This window comes from Dipteris shenzhenensis, chromosome 15 (assembly GCF_047967505.1).
Source record: "Dipteris shenzhenensis isolate YYH24624 ecotype China chromosome 15, Dip_SZ_1.0, whole genome shotgun sequence".
In the NCBI taxonomy this organism is placed as follows: domain Eukaryota; kingdom Viridiplantae; phylum Streptophyta; class Polypodiopsida; order Gleicheniales; family Dipteridaceae; genus Dipteris; species Dipteris shenzhenensis.
Window position 1 is genome coordinate 31,035,823 of NC_141610.1, and position 17,233 is coordinate 31,053,055.

The following is a 17,233-nucleotide window of genomic DNA, read 5'->3' on the forward strand; positions in this document are numbered from 1 at the left end:
TAGGAGCCTTTACGAGATCAGGAATCCCTCTTCAGATCATAGGACTTTTACATTCAGATAGGGATGCCTTGATCTTTGATGTTGATTCTGGGGGCAGGTTGTCAAGATCATTGGATAATATACTTATGCATTTTCCTTTTTAGCCTGTCAAGGTTGTAGGCCATGTGGAGAAAAGTTTCTTGGATTCTAGATGGTATCTAGATCCTAACTCATATCACATTCTAGTGGCTCTTTCAGACTTTGGATTTATGGAGGGGTCTCAATTAAGTATTTGCAATGGGATCCTAGGGAGTGGAAATGGATTGAGGCAAGACATTGAGAGAAGAGCCTCCCCTTCTATTGACACAGTGTGAGTAATGCCAGGAAATTTTAGCTCAGCTTGAGAGATTGGACACCTACCAGAGCGCCTCTTTGGGAGAATTTTCAAATTCTGCTGACTTGCAAAAAAAAGATTGGAAGCGACTCTAGTAATAGTAGGCGAGGAGTTTCAAAACGCCAAGTTTTGAAACGTGTTTTAGTGTTTCGGAAGCGTTTTGAGGCAAACCCAAAACGTCTGTAAAAACGTTTCGTGCATATATATATATATATATATATATATATATTCCAAAAAAATAAAACCCCACCTGAAGTCCGTTACTTGAAAAAAACTCATGAAATATACATTTTATATGTCCCTTAGAAGTTGAAATTGGATGCTTGAAACATATTACTAAATCCTAAATCAAAACATTAACAACACATCATTGTAGATTCAAGCATCAATGGTCATATTTCAAAATTGAAAAAGATACATGGAATCAAGAATCATGATTTATGTCCGAGCTGCACTTGGACGGGCTAAAGGAAAAAAACATAGGAAGAAAGGTTTAAAAGCTAAAAGAAAAACCTACCTTACCTTTTATAACTATCAGTATATGGGCACAAATTTGAGGAGTATGGGTGGCAAAAATGCAACGCAATACCAGATTTCCCAAAATTGGGATTTTTTGAACATTGGGGGTTTTTTGGGAGTCCCGAAACACGAGTTTCAGAACCGAAACGTTTTTGAACTTTTAGTACGTTTTGCTATCCCGAAACACGTTTTGGGCCTACTATGCTCTAGAAATCCCTTAGAAATAGAGAGAACGCTCTTTTCTTTCAGCTTTCTACCCCATGGAGGGATTGCAGTGAACCAATGGAGGTCAAGGTTCGACACAGATTCTACTTGTAGTCACTGCCTTTTTACCGAGAAGTCCATTATTGTCTTTGGGACTGCAAACAGGCGTAGATTATTTGGAAAGCAATTGCTAAGCTATTGAGCACCTCCTTTCTGTTTGGAAAGGGATTGCTTTCTCTCGTAAAGCACCTGAGGCTCGGAAAGGGAAAGCCAAGCTAGTGATCCACAAGTCAAACAGAAAGGAGAGTGTGTAAAGGTAAAGGAAAGGTATTTGGAAAGGGATTGCTTTCTGTTTGACTTGTGGATCACTAGCTTGGCTTTCCCTTTCCGAGCCTCAGGTGCTTTACGAGAGACATAAATTCTCTTGGGCTGTATTGGTTCGACGACATGTAGTTGAGTCATGCTCCTTGGATGATGTTACGATACTTCACACAAACCTGTACATGCATCATTTGATACATCTTGGGAGATTCTAGCGAGCATTTAAACTTGTATAAAGACCTTGGACAACTCCCAAGTTCACCCTACCCTAGCCAGTATCTGGACAAACACAATATATACTTTGATGGCCATATGGGTGAGGATGTAGGGGTCTTCATAGGTAGCTTCTACCAAGAGGGCGGTATTTCTCGAGGAATGGAGTGGCTCTCTTTTTTTCTTGAAGTCACCATAGTGTTGAGATGGCATTCTTGGTTGTTTCATTCCATTTAGGAGTTTATTTTTGCCCAATTTAGGGTGTGTTTCATGTATTGCATGATGTTTTTTTTCCCTTGAGTTTTCTTAGGGAGGGTCTTTCATATTTAATAGAAGTCTTTTTTGGGGGAAAAAAAACTCACTTTTTTTTTGTGAAGAGGGAAAAAAAAACTCACAAGGCAAACACACCTAAAACACACAGAAACTACCACAAAGCAACCACACAATCCCAAAACTATCACCACATGAACCATGAAAGAGTAAGAGTGGAAAAAGCTTCCAGAAGGAAGCAAATTGGCCAAGGCATGCTAGAGCTAGACAATCCTCTACAATGCTAAAACACCACAAGCAAGTTGGTGATGAAAGTTCACTCATTGTCTAAGGAGGGATCCGATCTCTTCCGGAGGTATTACTCAAGGCTAAAGGCCACTGGTGCAAGGTGCAAGAGGTGTGTCAAGCTTGTGAGTACAAGTGTTGATGCAACACTACTTGTGGCTTCATACATTATAGTGTAATTGGTCAAATAAAGCAAATAATGTATGTGAACCAAAAGGAGAGATGGATGGAAACACAAGGAGAGATCTATTCGAATGCTTGCAAGAAGCAACCAAGGATGTGCATATGAGCGCAAGACACAACGAGAGCTGGACTTGCCACGTATTACCAAGCTGAGCAAAGTGCATAGATCCATCTCTCGAATGGTACACAGATCACACACCACCCTAATACAACGGGTGAGCTCATAGCTCAAGCCTCTCTCCTCTCACAATCTCCTCTCATGATGGATGAATTCTCCCCTCTCCCATTGCCATTCCCTTCACCCTCTCTTCAATTGGTTACATCTCCGCTTGGCCCCTCACCTCTTCTCCATTGGTGGTGTGGAGCCTACATATCCTATGTCCTCAACCATCATTATCTACAGTTCACCTCACCTGGCAATCCTATGGAAGGGTTAATAGCTCACCATGTGCAACTCTAAGATGGTCTCACTCCATCCACCAACTAGGAACCGTCCATGTCAAAACCAAAGATTCCTACTTTGTGGCGCAATGATCCCAAGCCCTAGTGCCACCTAGTACCCTTGTTCCTTGGTCAATTGGTACCCAAGTTCCTTGGTTGCCTATAGCTCTGGTCCTTTAGTTGCTCGGTACTTCGGTCATGATAGTGAATTGATGCACCAGTCATGTAGTCACTAAACTCCAATGCTCTGGTCCTCTAGTTGCTCAACACTATGGCCATGTGGGTGAATTGATACACCAGTCATGTATATCACTAATACTCCGATGCTCTGATACACCGATCATCTAGTCACTAATACTCCAATGCTCTAACACTCCGGTCATGTGGGTGAAGTGATACACCGGCCATCTAGTCACTAATACTCCGATATTCTAGTCATTGATGTCACTATTACTCCAATATTCTAGTCATTGATGGTCATGTCCCATGATCACTGGTGCTTGGGTCATCTAGTCACTAATACTCCTGTCTCCGGGTCACTGATGCTCCGCTCCCCTGATCACTAGTACTCGGGTCTCTTCGTACGCAGGTCTCTAGAGACTATTCAATAGCACTCCAGTCCTTTGAGCATTGGTAATCCGGTCTCTTGGTCACTTATGCTCCATTCAACAATCATGAAGCCATATAAAAAGATAGCAAGATTAGAAAGAGCCATATAAAAAGATAGCAAGATTAGAAAGAGGATACGGTTATGATGACAAGGGCAATACATCTAGTAGTGTAATAAATAACTACAAAGGACAAAGGGCAAGGTCTAATTGTAGAGATAGTAAAGGGGGAGGGGCTATAAAGGATCCAAAGAATCTCCAAGAACTGTGATGCATAGTGGGATGGCAAGCAAGGCAGAGGAACGCAAGTCCTAGGCTCAAAAATTCAAGGTGAAGAAAGCCGCAGCAGCAAGTAAATGGGAGAAAGGCAGCAAAGGAAAAAACACTCTGGAAAAGAAACCACCTTATACTATCACTTGTTCACTTATCTGATTGGTAATTTCCATAAGCTGTCACAATCAAATTTAACCACCATGGTAAGCAATGAAAAAGTTAGGAATCCCTATTTTATTAAAGAATTAACTTAATAAAACAAAACCATGTAGCAGTTGGCATCCACACACACACACACACAGTCTTAGCAAAACCTACTTCCAAAAGGAAAACAATTTACAGAGTGTAGATACTTGACAACCACAATGGTCACATTGTATTACAGACACTATATATTGCTCTACCATATAAAAGAAATGATGGCTGTCAAATGCTTGAGACCAGCATAATTGTTTAAATTCCATCCAAATCACAGATTCAGTCAACCAACGCAGCATCTTGCTAATCCTTTTACTGCAGACGAAATAACTTCTAGAACAGGTCCTGCAAATCCAGTATATCAGCAAGGACGCCAGCAGCGGTTGTGTCATTACCTGCTCCAGTTCCTTGAATAACAAATGGAGACACCTTGTAACATCGGCTGTACACCTCCACCTTTGACAATCAGGAAAGTAAACAGTTCTAGGTAAATATTCATTCAAGGTAGTTCTTGAAAGGCACCCTATACTATTTTTTAAAAGCCTTCCCGAAAAGCTCAATTAAACTGACAGGTAAGTACATAGTTGGCATCAGTACTCTTTCACAAAAATAATTGAAAGTGAATCTAGAACATTGCTATGTTCAAGATGTTTCATTAATCCAAAACACATGAGTTAAATGTGTCACTCTCTTTGACTTCTTGTTAATAACGAAAAATACTCTATTTAACTTGTATTACCTATGCTAAACAGTCTATGGGACCCAATGCTACAATGCTGGTGCTCTAATCAACTCAGTCTCAAAGCTACATATGTATGGTCTTGTTGGTAAATTATAATAGATTTGAGAACTTTAGAAAATAAGAACAAATGGCTCTGCTGCATTTCCATGGCAAAGGAAGTCGGAAAAATTTCCTTACATATCAAAGGAAGAGGATTTGCATGACTTTTCTTCTCCTGAAGAAGAAGAGCAACCAGCTGGTCAATGAGAAATGGTTGGCATTGCCACCTGCAACCAACCTCAATGTAGTAGCAAAGCTCTGATAAGAATCAGGCAACCCAGCTGAGAAACATGCATAATTTCATCAATGTTGGCCAATTGTTCTTTCAAATCCTTCACATTAGTGAGATAGGCATCCATGTTACCACCCTCTTCAAGCTTCAAGTCCTTCAACTACTTGCAGCGAAGATAGGCAACCCTCGCCTCATTCTGCACCTGATACAAAGATGCAAGCTGATCCCATGCTTTCTTACTGTCTTGCAAGACCGGATATGAGGGATAATAACCCGTTTCACTGAAAGAGCAATCAAGGCATGTGCTTTGGCATCACGACCATCCAACTGAATTTGCTCTTGTGTAGGAGGCAAAGTACCTGTAGCTACAGGTGCTCTAGAAGTAGCATTAGAACCATCACCTGAAGACCCATCACCTCAAGTAGCACAAGAGGCGGTAGGTGTAGCACCAAAAGCTGCAGTACGTGTAGGCTTGGCCTTAGAACATGAAACAATATGGACCACACATTTGTAGTGACCTGACTTTAATGCGACTACACAGCCTTCAAAACCTCCGTACACAGTATGTACAGCATCAGAAATGTTTATACGGATGCCATACTGCAGTTAATGCAGCAGTAATTACTGCTGTCAGCCTGTACACAGGCTTTAATGCACCGTACCTGCTGCTGTCAGTCCGTACACCGTCTTTAATGCTCCATACCTGCTGCTGTCAGTCCGTACACAGACTTGAATGCACTTGACAGTTTCGTACAGGCTGTATGGCTGTCCATAAGCAACAGCAACTCACGTGTGAAAAACGGCCAAAAACAGCTTCAAAACAGGATCGTAGAGCAGCTGCAGATTCACAGAAACACCGAAATGCAAGTGCCTATGCAGTAGACTCTCCGGCATCAACGGCAAACTCTGCTCTCTGATCTAAAAGTGACTGCTGCTGAGCCCTTGCTGCAGCAAGGTGCTCTTGAATCCAAGCATCTGTAGGCCTATTCTGCTCCTCCCTTTGGAGGACAGCCAACTGCTGACGGATACCTATCTCACGCCTGAGGATCTCACCCCTCTTGATACGAGCAACTAAAAGATAAAAGTCACTAATATCAGAGAGGGCTGCAGCTAAGTCTGAAAGAGAAAGCTGCCCATCCTGCAAATGAGATACTCAGGTCCTCAACACTGTCTCTGTAAGGCCCTCCTCTACATAAAAAGAATCTGGAATCCTACCACTGGGAGAGCGACTCCTCACATGAGGATCTAAAACAAACTGAACAACTCAAAAGTGATCTGAAGAGGACACCCCAGGTGTAATGCATACTGTCCCACCTTTGTCCAAAGCCCAATCATCCACATAAAATCTGTCAATCTGTGCCGCGTGAATAGGCATCTACAACCTCCTGTTCGACCAAGAAAACATAAGTGACTGTTACTGAGTGTGGAAAGCATCATCATGCCATAGATCTCTGCCACTGTATTGAAAAAGGAAGCCATCCCAGGCTGCTTTCTCTAGGGAATGGATACCACCTTCCTATCTTCTCCTTTGTCTGTGGGCATTTCAACCATGTTGAAACCACCCCTGATGATCTAATGCATGACCAAGAAAGCGGCTCCTTCCATAAAATAACACGGTCCCCTCTTGCATTGGTGGCATAAAGGTTTAAGAAACCAACCTTACGCCCACCAATCAAAAGTGAGCTCTAGAGGGAACTATGATCCCATGTCCAATCACCAAGGGTAGCATCGAAGAAGAAATAGAAACGCGAGTACCTCCCCTGGTGCCCAAGACAGATGACCAAAAAGTATGCCCTGAGAGAAGCTTACCCGACTTGGCACAATCCTTGACATCCAGTTTGTGTTCCTGAATCATGAGAACATCAATGGGGCCCCCAGTAACACTTGGATGAAGTTGGTTACGAATCAACTGCCTACGGCGGCGGTGAGGTACACCTCTGAGGCTCTGAACATTCCAACTGACAATCCTCATCGGCGAGAGGAAGAGGCCGGATGAAAAAGAAACCAACCTTACGCCCACCAATCAAAAGTGAGCTCTAGAGGGAACTACGATCCCATGTCCAATCACCAAGGGTAGCATCGAAGAAGAAACAGAAATGCAAGTACCTCCCCTGCTGCCCAAGACGGTTGACCAAAAAGTATGCCCTAAGAGAAGCTTACCCGACTTGGCACAATCCCTGACATCAAGTTTGTGTTCCTGAATCATGAGAACATCAATGGGGCCCCCAGTAACACCTAGATGAAGTTGGTTACGAATCAACTACCTACGGTGGCGGTGAGGTACACCTCCGAGGCTTTGAACATTCCAACTGACAATCCTCATCGGCCAGAGGAAGAGGCCGGATGAAAAACCCTACCCGACCTGGTAGCGGAGATATCCCTCTCCTAGGAAAAATTCCTCCTATCAAGAGCAGGGAAGTTAACTGGGAAAAGTACTCCCACACCTACAGAAGGGGAAGCTCTATCCATGGTGCTTTGAACAAGGTGCTCCCCAAGGGTAGAGGGTATAAAATCCTCCTCTAACTCAAACTCTGCCATGTCTGCCAAGACTGCAAAAGAATTCTTAAATGATGCTCTTGGCGCACGTGTGCGGAGGATCCCTGCAGATGAAGGAGTAGAAGCAATAATCCCCTTGCCTCTGTCAAGAGGTGAAGTAGGAACAAGAGAGAAAGGGGGCTACTGTTGCTGATGGATCTCAACCAAAAGAGTAGCATTAGCTTGGAGTAAGGCACGAGCCTCAGCAACGACTTGCTCCGTAGGAGAAAGCTCCTTCACATGAATATCTGAAGGGACAGGAGCAACCTCATCAGCACAAGGAACTAAATCAAGAATATCTCCTGCCTGTAAGGGAGGGTCCGTGGCGCCATGAGTAGCCTCTTGATGTGGAATTGGCTCACAACTCTACTGGCACCCAACGGAGGACGACTAGAACAGGATGTGCAGAAGGTCCCATTCGCGCTGTAAACGAAGGTCCTAGACGAGAGGTTGTAGCCAACAATCTTGGGCGAGAGGTGAAAAGTCCAGCAGCGCGGGAAAAGCAGTACGATGTGCAATAGAACGTGAGGTAGGTCCAGCCGAGGTGGTGCTATGAGGCACTACACTGTGGACCTTTTAGGCCTTTTCTTCTCCTCTTCCTTAGGCAATCTCTGGCAAAGTGCCTAGGGGTCCTGTAAATCCTACACTGATCCCGTCTCCCAGCGATCTCGACACTCTGCCTCAAGAATGAGCCATCTGAACGCTGGAGCATGATGTGATCATCCGTGATGTAAGGATCAGAGACAATGAGCCTAACACGTGGTACCCTATCCAACCTGACTGCCTTCGTTGCCGAAGAAGGCATCCCAACAAGGGGAGGGATCTTGGTGACCATCTCAAAAGCGGCTCCAATGGAAGATAAGAGTCGATGGTACACCTAAGGGAGGCCGAGGAATCAAAGGAAGAGTGAAAACGTCCTGCCATCCTCCTCCACGGCGTCAAAACCCAGCGAAAAGGGTGTTAAGAAAATTCTCCTGGAGCTTAGTGCTAAAGAACTGGCTTGAAGCATCGTATCTGCTGCATTCGAGGAATCAAAAACAACCTGAAAGAAACCTCAACCAAGCAGACGAACATCTGTGAGGTGCCTTGCGAGGTCTCTAGATAGAGCGGCAAGCATCGAGTCCCTGGCTTGTAACCTGGAAGGGTGGGACTCATGGATGTGAGCAAAGAACGATGTCAAGCTCTCTAGCTCTGTATCTTTTTTGAGCTGCTGCAACTCGTCTTTTGAGAATGTAATGGTTTTCACGGCCGGTGGAAGCGGTCGAGGATTGGCTGAAGTTATTGGCTCTACAGTGATAGCAAAGTTGCTTGCATACTGATCTTCGAAGCTAGGTCTAGTCATGCACAACCCTACAAACTCCTCAATTGTTACTAAGCTGTCTCCTTTTCTTATCGGCTTGTTTGTTCATCTTTTCAGTATCCTCTCGCTTCTAGTTACAGAAAGCCGCACTGCAATTCCTTTTTTATTGCATTAGTTTTATGAATTGAAACCTTTGAAGCATAAGCACGCTCGATGTCAAATCCTTGTTCTTTCTTTTGACAACGTTCTTCTTTAAGGAGGGTCGTGATTATTTCTACCAGGGATAAATCCCCATTCAAAAGAAATGTCTTTACTATACCGTCATATGCAAGAGGTAGACTTGTCAAGAGTACAGCCTTATTGTCATCATCCTCAACTCTCATGCTCAGGTCAAGCAATTTTGTCGCAAAATGAACCTCATCTTGTTGAGATGCTCTCTGAGAGTGATATTAACTACCATCTTCAAGTTGAAAAGCTCTTGCCTCAATATATAATTTAAATTCTTCAAACGAGATCCAAATAAATCTTCCATGGTGGTCCATTTTTCACTTGCTGAGTTTGTAAAGTCGATATGATGGCTGAACTTAGGACCTAAAGCTCTCCCCAATATCCCAAGAGCTCTTTCATTCCTCCTCTATCATTGTGTGCCCTTGTCAAACATCTCTTCTTTCCTGTTCCTGCAATGATAGACCACAAGCCTCTTTCCATGTAGTACAAGTGAAGGCTCAATTGCCACGCTGGAAAATTCTCACCAGGGAAGATCACGAGCTTCATCGAGTCAAACTTGGCTTCTATCTCTCAATCAATGGCTCATTGTGTCATTGCTATTGCATCCCATACGCATTGGGAAGTACATCAACTCGACATTAAGACTGCCTTTCTTCATCGAGACTTGCTTGAGGAGGTATATGTCAGCCAACCTCCTGGCTTGAGGTTAAGGTATCTGAAAATAAGGTTTGCCGGTTGCATAAGCCCTTATATAGATTGAAGCAAGCATCCCAGCCATGATATGCAAAGATTCACGTGCATTTGCTTCCCCTTGGTTGTCAAAATAGTCACACTGAGTCATCGTCGCTGCTGCAACTCGATGCAACATTCCAAGTCATCACTTATTTATACTAGGTCAAAGGATACGGCGATTGCACTTTAGGGCAGCGTAGACTATGGATGGTGGCTAGCACTATCCTCTTCCATGACCTTAGTAGGTGAGGGTGATCAGAGATGCTGGTATGCACACACATGCAGGTGGTTTGAGAGATTGGGGCTTCACATGGACAAATTACCCCCAACATTGAAGTGCCATTTCCCCTACTTGGATATCAAGCATGAGGACCTTCTACAACTACGCACATTCAGGACCTAGTTGGCACCGAGTGAGCTCCCAATGAAGCTCCGTTTCTACAGAGATCATTGTTTGCGCATTTCCAATAAGGGCTCTATTGATCCTCCTGGATATACTTGAATTCATCTCCCCCATTCATAGAGGATCTCTATTGGGCAATTTTAGGTTTTATCACATTGACTCCACATTGAGAGTGGACGAGCTGAGGGAATACCCAAGGAAAGGCAAATTTGTGCCTTGTGTGACCTACAAGAGATCAAGTCAGAGGAGCATTTCATTTTCATGTGTCAAGTGTACTATGAAATTGGAGGCCGTAACTATGGTCCCTTTAGAGCATAGTTAGGGGAAACACAAACAGGGAAACAGGGAATGGAAATGGAAACGAAACGTTTCAGGATTTTTGGGAGGGCTGGAACGTGGAAACGCCACCTCAACAAGGGGTTTTTAGAAAAGGGGGTTTTGAGATGAGAACACACACACTTAGATTGCTACAGCCAACAACCTACCTGTAACTTAAAATTAAGTGCATAATACTTACCACAATGTCACTTAGAAGTTAACTTAGAAGGCTGAAGGGAGGGCTGAAAGAGGGGGCTGAAGGAGGGTTGAAAGAGGGCTGAAGGAGTGGAGTTAGAGCTTTGAAGGAGGGCTGAAGGGGAGTAGATGATGATGAAGGGCTGAAGCAGCCTACAGGAGAGAAAGGAGAGCAAAGGAGTGAATGGGGCTCAAGGAGGGCTCGGAAACCTTGAGGATGGAGAGAGTATGAGGCTGAAGGAGTGGAAGGAGTGAAACATCGCACAAGAGGCCAAAATCGAAATCAAAAGGACCAAAATTGGGCTCGTGGTGGATTTTCGCGACATTTGGAGACCCTAGATGCTTTGTTGTCTGAAACAAGCCGTTTCTATGCCCTGAAACACACTTCAAGCTGGCTGAAATGTTTCAGCCTGCCGTTTCAGGGTCCTGAAATGCTTTAGAGATAGCTTCGGACAGCTCTCCACTTCCTTTCTTATCCAAATCACATATGCTTAGCCGCCTTCATCCATGAGGCAGTTAGGCATCGAGAACTCAGATTACAGAGACAAGGACAGGGCATGTAAGCAGATTAATCTCATAGCATGATCACAGAGTTCTTTCAAGCAGATCAATTAGTAAGGTACTTGGCTTTGCCTGCTTGGCTTGGCCACTACCCTACTAACCCATTTCTTCTTAAACCCACTTTTATTGGGATCCTCATACCGAGTCCCAGCCTGCACTTGGTCCCTTATCTTTGGCATCCTCATAGTTGGCTATAGCAATCGCTTCATCTAGAGTGTTCACATACTTAGCCATCTTGATTCTAGCATTCAGTCCGAAAATAAAATCATGTACCGACTAAGGAAGAGGTTCATAAACTTTCATTAAACATTCTCTAAATTTATCAATGTATTTAACCACTGATAAATTTCTCTAACGATGGTTTCTATACTGGTCCCAAGCTTCGGGATGCTTCATCAGGAGGTAAGAAGTGTTTCCTAAATTCTTTCTTGAACCCCTCCTAAGTAGTGGATGCCACTCCATCCCTTTGCTAGATGAAAGGGCAACTAGCCAATCAGCATCAATACACAATGTAAATAGCTCCAAGCTTGTAAAGAGGATGAAATTAAAGACTAGTCCATTTGACTATGCATATTTGGTCCGGATGGTAGATGGAAGTTCAACTGAGGTATGGGACCAAAGGATTACCCAATTGGAACTTCGAATTCAGGACTATGCAGAGAAGTTGGATTTTGAAATGACCACGCTTGCTCACGCAGATATAGCCATAGGCTTTAAAGGCTTGGCATTCTAAGAAGAATCCAGCCATTTATTGGAAGAGCACATTTATCATTTCAAGATGAACAATGTGCCGTATGTGTTTTGCGAGGCGAAAAGGATTTACCTCAGGGACCATTAGCTTCCGTAATGGAAGTTCGAAAAACTCAAGAAGAGTTTTTGTTTCTTTGTACTGCATCGGTAGAGTCGATTGATGGTTCCTCAACGAATAGCACTGATGTTATCCAAGATGAGGAGATGGCCAAGTTGGCTAATCAAATTGCAGGAGTTCTCTGATTGTTTTAGGGATGAGTTCCCTTCTGGTTTACCGCCAGATCAAAATATTTTGAAACCTATTTTGAATAAAATTTCATAGAAAATAAAAGACAGTAAGGAAACATACATTTTAAATCCATCTGAATCTCTGTCAAACTGAGAAGAGATTATAATGCTTGTGTGAAATAGGCATCAAAAGTGAGGAATAGACATTAAAAGTGAAGATTCACTCCAAGAATCCTTATTCTCACTATAATTAACTGGTGGAAAGATTGTAGTACCTTGCTTTCCATGAAGCAAGCTTGTAGATAGGCAAAATTCATAAAAACTTGTTCAAAAGATAATGAAAAAGAATGATTGTACCAAACAAAATGCAACAACCATGAAAGCAATCCAAATACCTATGAGGATTCAAAAGATGGATAAAAGGAAGATAGATTTTCATGATTCTATAAGTGTTATCTTGAAGATCAATCCTCTTTTCATGTTCTTTCAAAGAATCCCATTCAACTGTTTTCTCCAAGCTAGAGGCATAATTAATCATTGTTTCCTATAGTCATATTGGCAACAAACTTGGAGGAAGACCCTCAAGGATCTTGTGATTCTTGACTCAAACAATTTGAAATGTAGACATAAATGCAAATGATGAAATAAATTGTGAGATCGTGTAGAAGATACACAAACAATTTGAAATGTTATCCCAAGATAGGGTAAAAGGGTGCATGCTAGGAGCTTCCAATGATTACACATGGCATCCAGATTCCTCTAGGGAGATGAGGGCTCTGCAAAGGCTTGCTAAAATGAAATCACGTTGGAATCTGTTGCGCTTGCTTTTGACAAAGGTTGGCTGGGTGGATATTCTTGATGCCACCACCTGTGATTTGGTTAGTTAAGTAGTTAGGTACGTTTCATTCGATAGGGGTGAAACTGATGAGACCACGATATTCTTTGACTGCCTAGGAGGCGAAGGATCATGGCTAGCCAATCTGATGATACATATATTATTGTACACAGATGACATAGTCCTCCTTACAGAAACACCTAGATGCCCTAGAGGTGTTCTGTAGAGAGAGGGATCTGACAATTAACCTTGGTAAAACCAAGGTTAGAATCTTTAACACCTCACGGGTAGCACTTCATTGACATAGTTTTACCTATCGAGGAGAGCCAGTGGAGATCTTATAGTCTTACACTTACCTAGGGGCAATCTTTGCAAGGCCAATCTTCACGATGACATATGCAGCCAAGGCACGTCTTACACAAGGCCAGGGAGCTCTCGCTCAACTGGAGCGATAGTGTTTTCAGGCGCATTTTCAGGACCCCCCGACGAAGGGATGGCTATTTAACACACTAGTGAGACCTACAGCCATGTATGCAGCACCCTTCTAGAGATGTGACTTGGCAGTGACTAGGTGACAATGGGATCCAGGATGATTTGAAGCAAGCCCTCGGTCCCCCACTAGATCATACAAGCAAAGTTTGCTATGACACCGCTATGATTTGATTGTATCTTCTCGGCAGTTACCTACCTCCACAGGGTTTGAGCCTTACCTAGAGAGAGGCTACCGAGAGTGGCACTGGAGTCATCTATGCGAATGGTTAAGAGTGGGGCCTGCATGGCCTAGTATGCACTCATTTCCATATGGTTTGACAGATATCGCATTCAAATGGATCATTTCCCCCCCTTCCAGTATAGTTTGGATGCTCATGATCCTATGTTCCCACGAGATGAGATAAACCGTATCATACGGTTAGACCTACTCCAGCTATATACGTCACGAAGATGGGAAGGGGACTAAGAATTCTCCACGAAGACCCGATTCTATCGCAACCATGTTCTTGAGAGTGTCAGAGAATGGAGTGATCATCAGACCCCAGTATCTAGAGGACATGCGAGTTTCACATGCCCTTAGGATTGCCATTGGATAGATGCGGGTCTCATCCCATCAGCTGAGGATTAAGGTAGGGAGAGTTGCACGCACACTTAGGGAGTAGCGGATCTACGGACTGTGCACCTTGGGTGAGATGGATACGGAGGACCATTTCTTATGTACCTGCCCAAAATATTATGAGATCCGAGGACGCTATCAATACCTCATCCAGGAGGGCCTTGGATTCGGGCATCTCTCTAGATTGATTCACTTCCAAGACCAAGTCTGAGTAATCGGTCTCTATCAAATGGAGATGAGACGTCAGAGAGACCCTTCTGCGTCATATCACAGAGCGGGATAGGGCTGCTCAACAAGAGATGCACTTGGAAAACAGCCCTTTTTTTGGGCTGTTTGCCCTCCCTCATGGTCAACACCTCTACACACCTCAGTTTGCCTCTCCATCTGCTAGAACAGCCTTCCCTTGTCATTAACACCACCCCCTTGTCCAACTTCACCTCTCCTTCCATTCAACCTGCCTCCTCCCTTCCACCAGTCTGCTGTTTTTCTGCCTTTTCAAACCCTTATTGGCCTCATCTCCTTCCTGCAGTACTCATTGCTGATTCTCCATCACTGCCCTGGCTGTTGCACTTCCCCTCTAGTGCTGCTGCACCCTCGCTCCACTGCTGCTGCTCCATCGCTGCACTCTCCCTCCGTCACTGAACTGTTACGAGACCTGATACTCATCCACGACCTACTGTTTGCACCTCAGCAGCCCTGCTCTTTCTTCAGGCTGCCCTATCTCCCCCTTGTTGCACCCCCAGCTGCTTTTTTTGTTGCAAGAAAATTACTTCATTAAGTATGAATGAAAACCGCGAGAGCAAGCTCAAATGCGGGAGTACGTCATGCAATATATGAGGAAAAATAAAAAAAGCTCAAAATGAGCTAATAAAGAACCAAGGCGGAGGCTGAAAATGCCATCTCAACTCTGAAGGAGACTCAAAAAAGAAAGGAGATCCCTCTCCAAACTCTGACAAAAGTAACTCTCATGGCACTGGCTGCTCTAGAGGATCCATGCATGCTCGCCTAAATGGCCATCAGAGTGTGTACTGTGTCGGTCCAAATACTGGCAATAGTCTGGGAAGGGTGAACCTGGATACCCTCCATCGCCTCTGTACACCTGGCTCTCCAAATATGTAGAGCTGCAATGCTAGCCAAAATCTCCCAAGACATGTCTACTGAGGCATGAGCAACTCTGAAAGGAGTGAAGGGAACAAGACTCCACTGAGTGTCGCCGTACAATGAAAGATGGATCTAGATCACGTCCCTCGAAAAACACCTGTAGGCCAGTAAAAGATAACCAAGCCATTGAACCCTAGGTCATATAGAAAGGTGATCTATGAAAGATGCTGAAAATCCTAGCAACACCTTTACACATTGTCCTCGCATGTCTACACTCCCAAAGGCAATGCTGTACTGACTCAACTGCCATACAACAATGAGGACAAGTAGGGTCAGCCCCGAACCTGGATCTCCATGAATAGAACCTGGATCTCCACAGGTTCATCGCAATCCCTCCATGAATAGAAAGCCAAAAAAAAAGAGTGATCTTTCTATTCCTGAGAAATTTCCAAAGCCTACGCCAAAAGTTCTTCCACACAACTGTGAAAATCTGAAAAATATCCCAATGTGGTGCTCTGGAGGGCTCCAACCTCTACTGCCAAGCTGAAATCTCCGGTCATTTTTAACAGTGTAGCAAAAGAGCAGGAAGCTCTTCTCTCGGTACCCCTCATCAATCCATTCCCACTCCCCTGGGTCCCACTACAAGAACCTAACAGGGGAATCACCATATAGCCAGAGTCTCCAAGACCCCATCGCAAGAAGAATAGGATCAGGTTCAAGATACCATTGTGAGTCCCTGTCCCACTCCATGAATCCTGCAATCCTGACAGGCTGAAATGCAACCTCCAAAAGAATATCATCAGAGATCTGATAAGCTTGCCTCCCGACTGAACATCAAAGACAAGGGTATCCTCATGTGCATCCTGCAATGCAATGATCTGTAACGGAATGCCCGTCCCTGAATGCTCCCCACCAAGTGGACTCTGTAAGCGGCATGTCATCTCTGTCAATCCACCCTGGCGGAATGGCTGCTTGTATCTGCTGTATCCTGAGTGCACTCCCTCTGAGGTGGCCAACTGCTAAAAGCCTCTGATCCTCTGGACGTCTCATAAAGGCCTGCCAAGCGCGTATCGTAGAGGCAGGTCCCCTCTTCCATCTAGACAACTGCATATAATGTGACACTCCAAGTGGTCTGCCATGATCATCCAAAATCGAGTCACTCCACATGACTGGCTGCCTGTGAATTTCTTCACAAGAGTTGGGTGGAACTCTGCGAAGTGTGTTTTTGAAGCAGCCCCAAGCTTTCAAAATAGCAGCCATGACAGGGAAAGGGGGAGATTTGAGATGGGCTGATGTAAAGATCCATCTACTGCTGTCCAACCAATCTCCCCCATGAGAAGGGACACAAGACTGAATGTTGCGAGAGAGAAAATCTTTCAAGGGCTCCTCTCTAGGCATCAAACCACGTACTACAAACTTGCAGAGTAAGGCCATACATTGCAAGTTCAGATCAAAAATATTGAGACCTCCTCCTGTGGGGCGAATGAGGGTCTCCCAAGCCACCCTGGCTACAACATTTGAGGTGCCATCTAAACCACTCGATAGAAAGTTCATGATAGGTCTCATGAGCTCAGCAATACAACCTCTAGATCTGCACCAACATGAGCAGACAAACCAGGTGGCAGTGGCCAAGAAGACCTGGTTCACAACCACAACTCTGGATGCAAGGTCAAGTCTGGCTAAACTCCAAAAGATGAGTTTCCTCCTGATACTCTCCAACAGAGCAAACTACAGCAAGGTGCTCCTGAATCCAAGCATCTGTAGGCCTATTCTGCTCCTCCCTCTGGAGGACAGCCAACTATTGACGGATACCTATCTCACGCATGAGGATCTCACCCCCTCCTGATACGAGCAACTGAAAGATAAAAGTCACTAATATTAGAGAGGGCTGCAGCTACGTTTGAAGGAAAAAGCTGCCCATCCTGCAAATGAGATACCCAAGTCCTCAACACTCTCTCTGTAAGGCCCTCCTCTGCATAAAAAGAATCTGGAATCCTACCACTGGCAGAGCGGCACCTCACATGGGGATCTCAGACCA

At 44.3% G+C, this 17,233-nt stretch overlaps 1 protein-coding gene across 3 annotated transcripts in view; it reads right to left on the reverse strand.

The window, feature by feature from the left end:
• Positions 1–3,981: 3,981 nt before the first annotated feature.
• LOC147893682 (Glyceraldehyde-3-phosphate dehydrogenase-like family protein) overlaps positions 3,982–17,233 on the reverse strand; it is a 92,060-nt gene continuing 78,808 nt past the window's right edge. For 2 of the 3 annotated variants that reach the window (XM_087385755.1, XM_087385753.1), the window contains one exon: positions 3,982–4,344. In XM_087385755.1, the coding sequence (XP_087241881.1) occupies positions 4,222–4,344 (123 nt within the window). In that variant the 3' untranslated portion in view covers positions 3,982–4,221. The remainder of the gene's footprint in view (positions 4,345–17,233) is intronic. The other variant, XM_087385756.1, reaches the window with a different exon arrangement.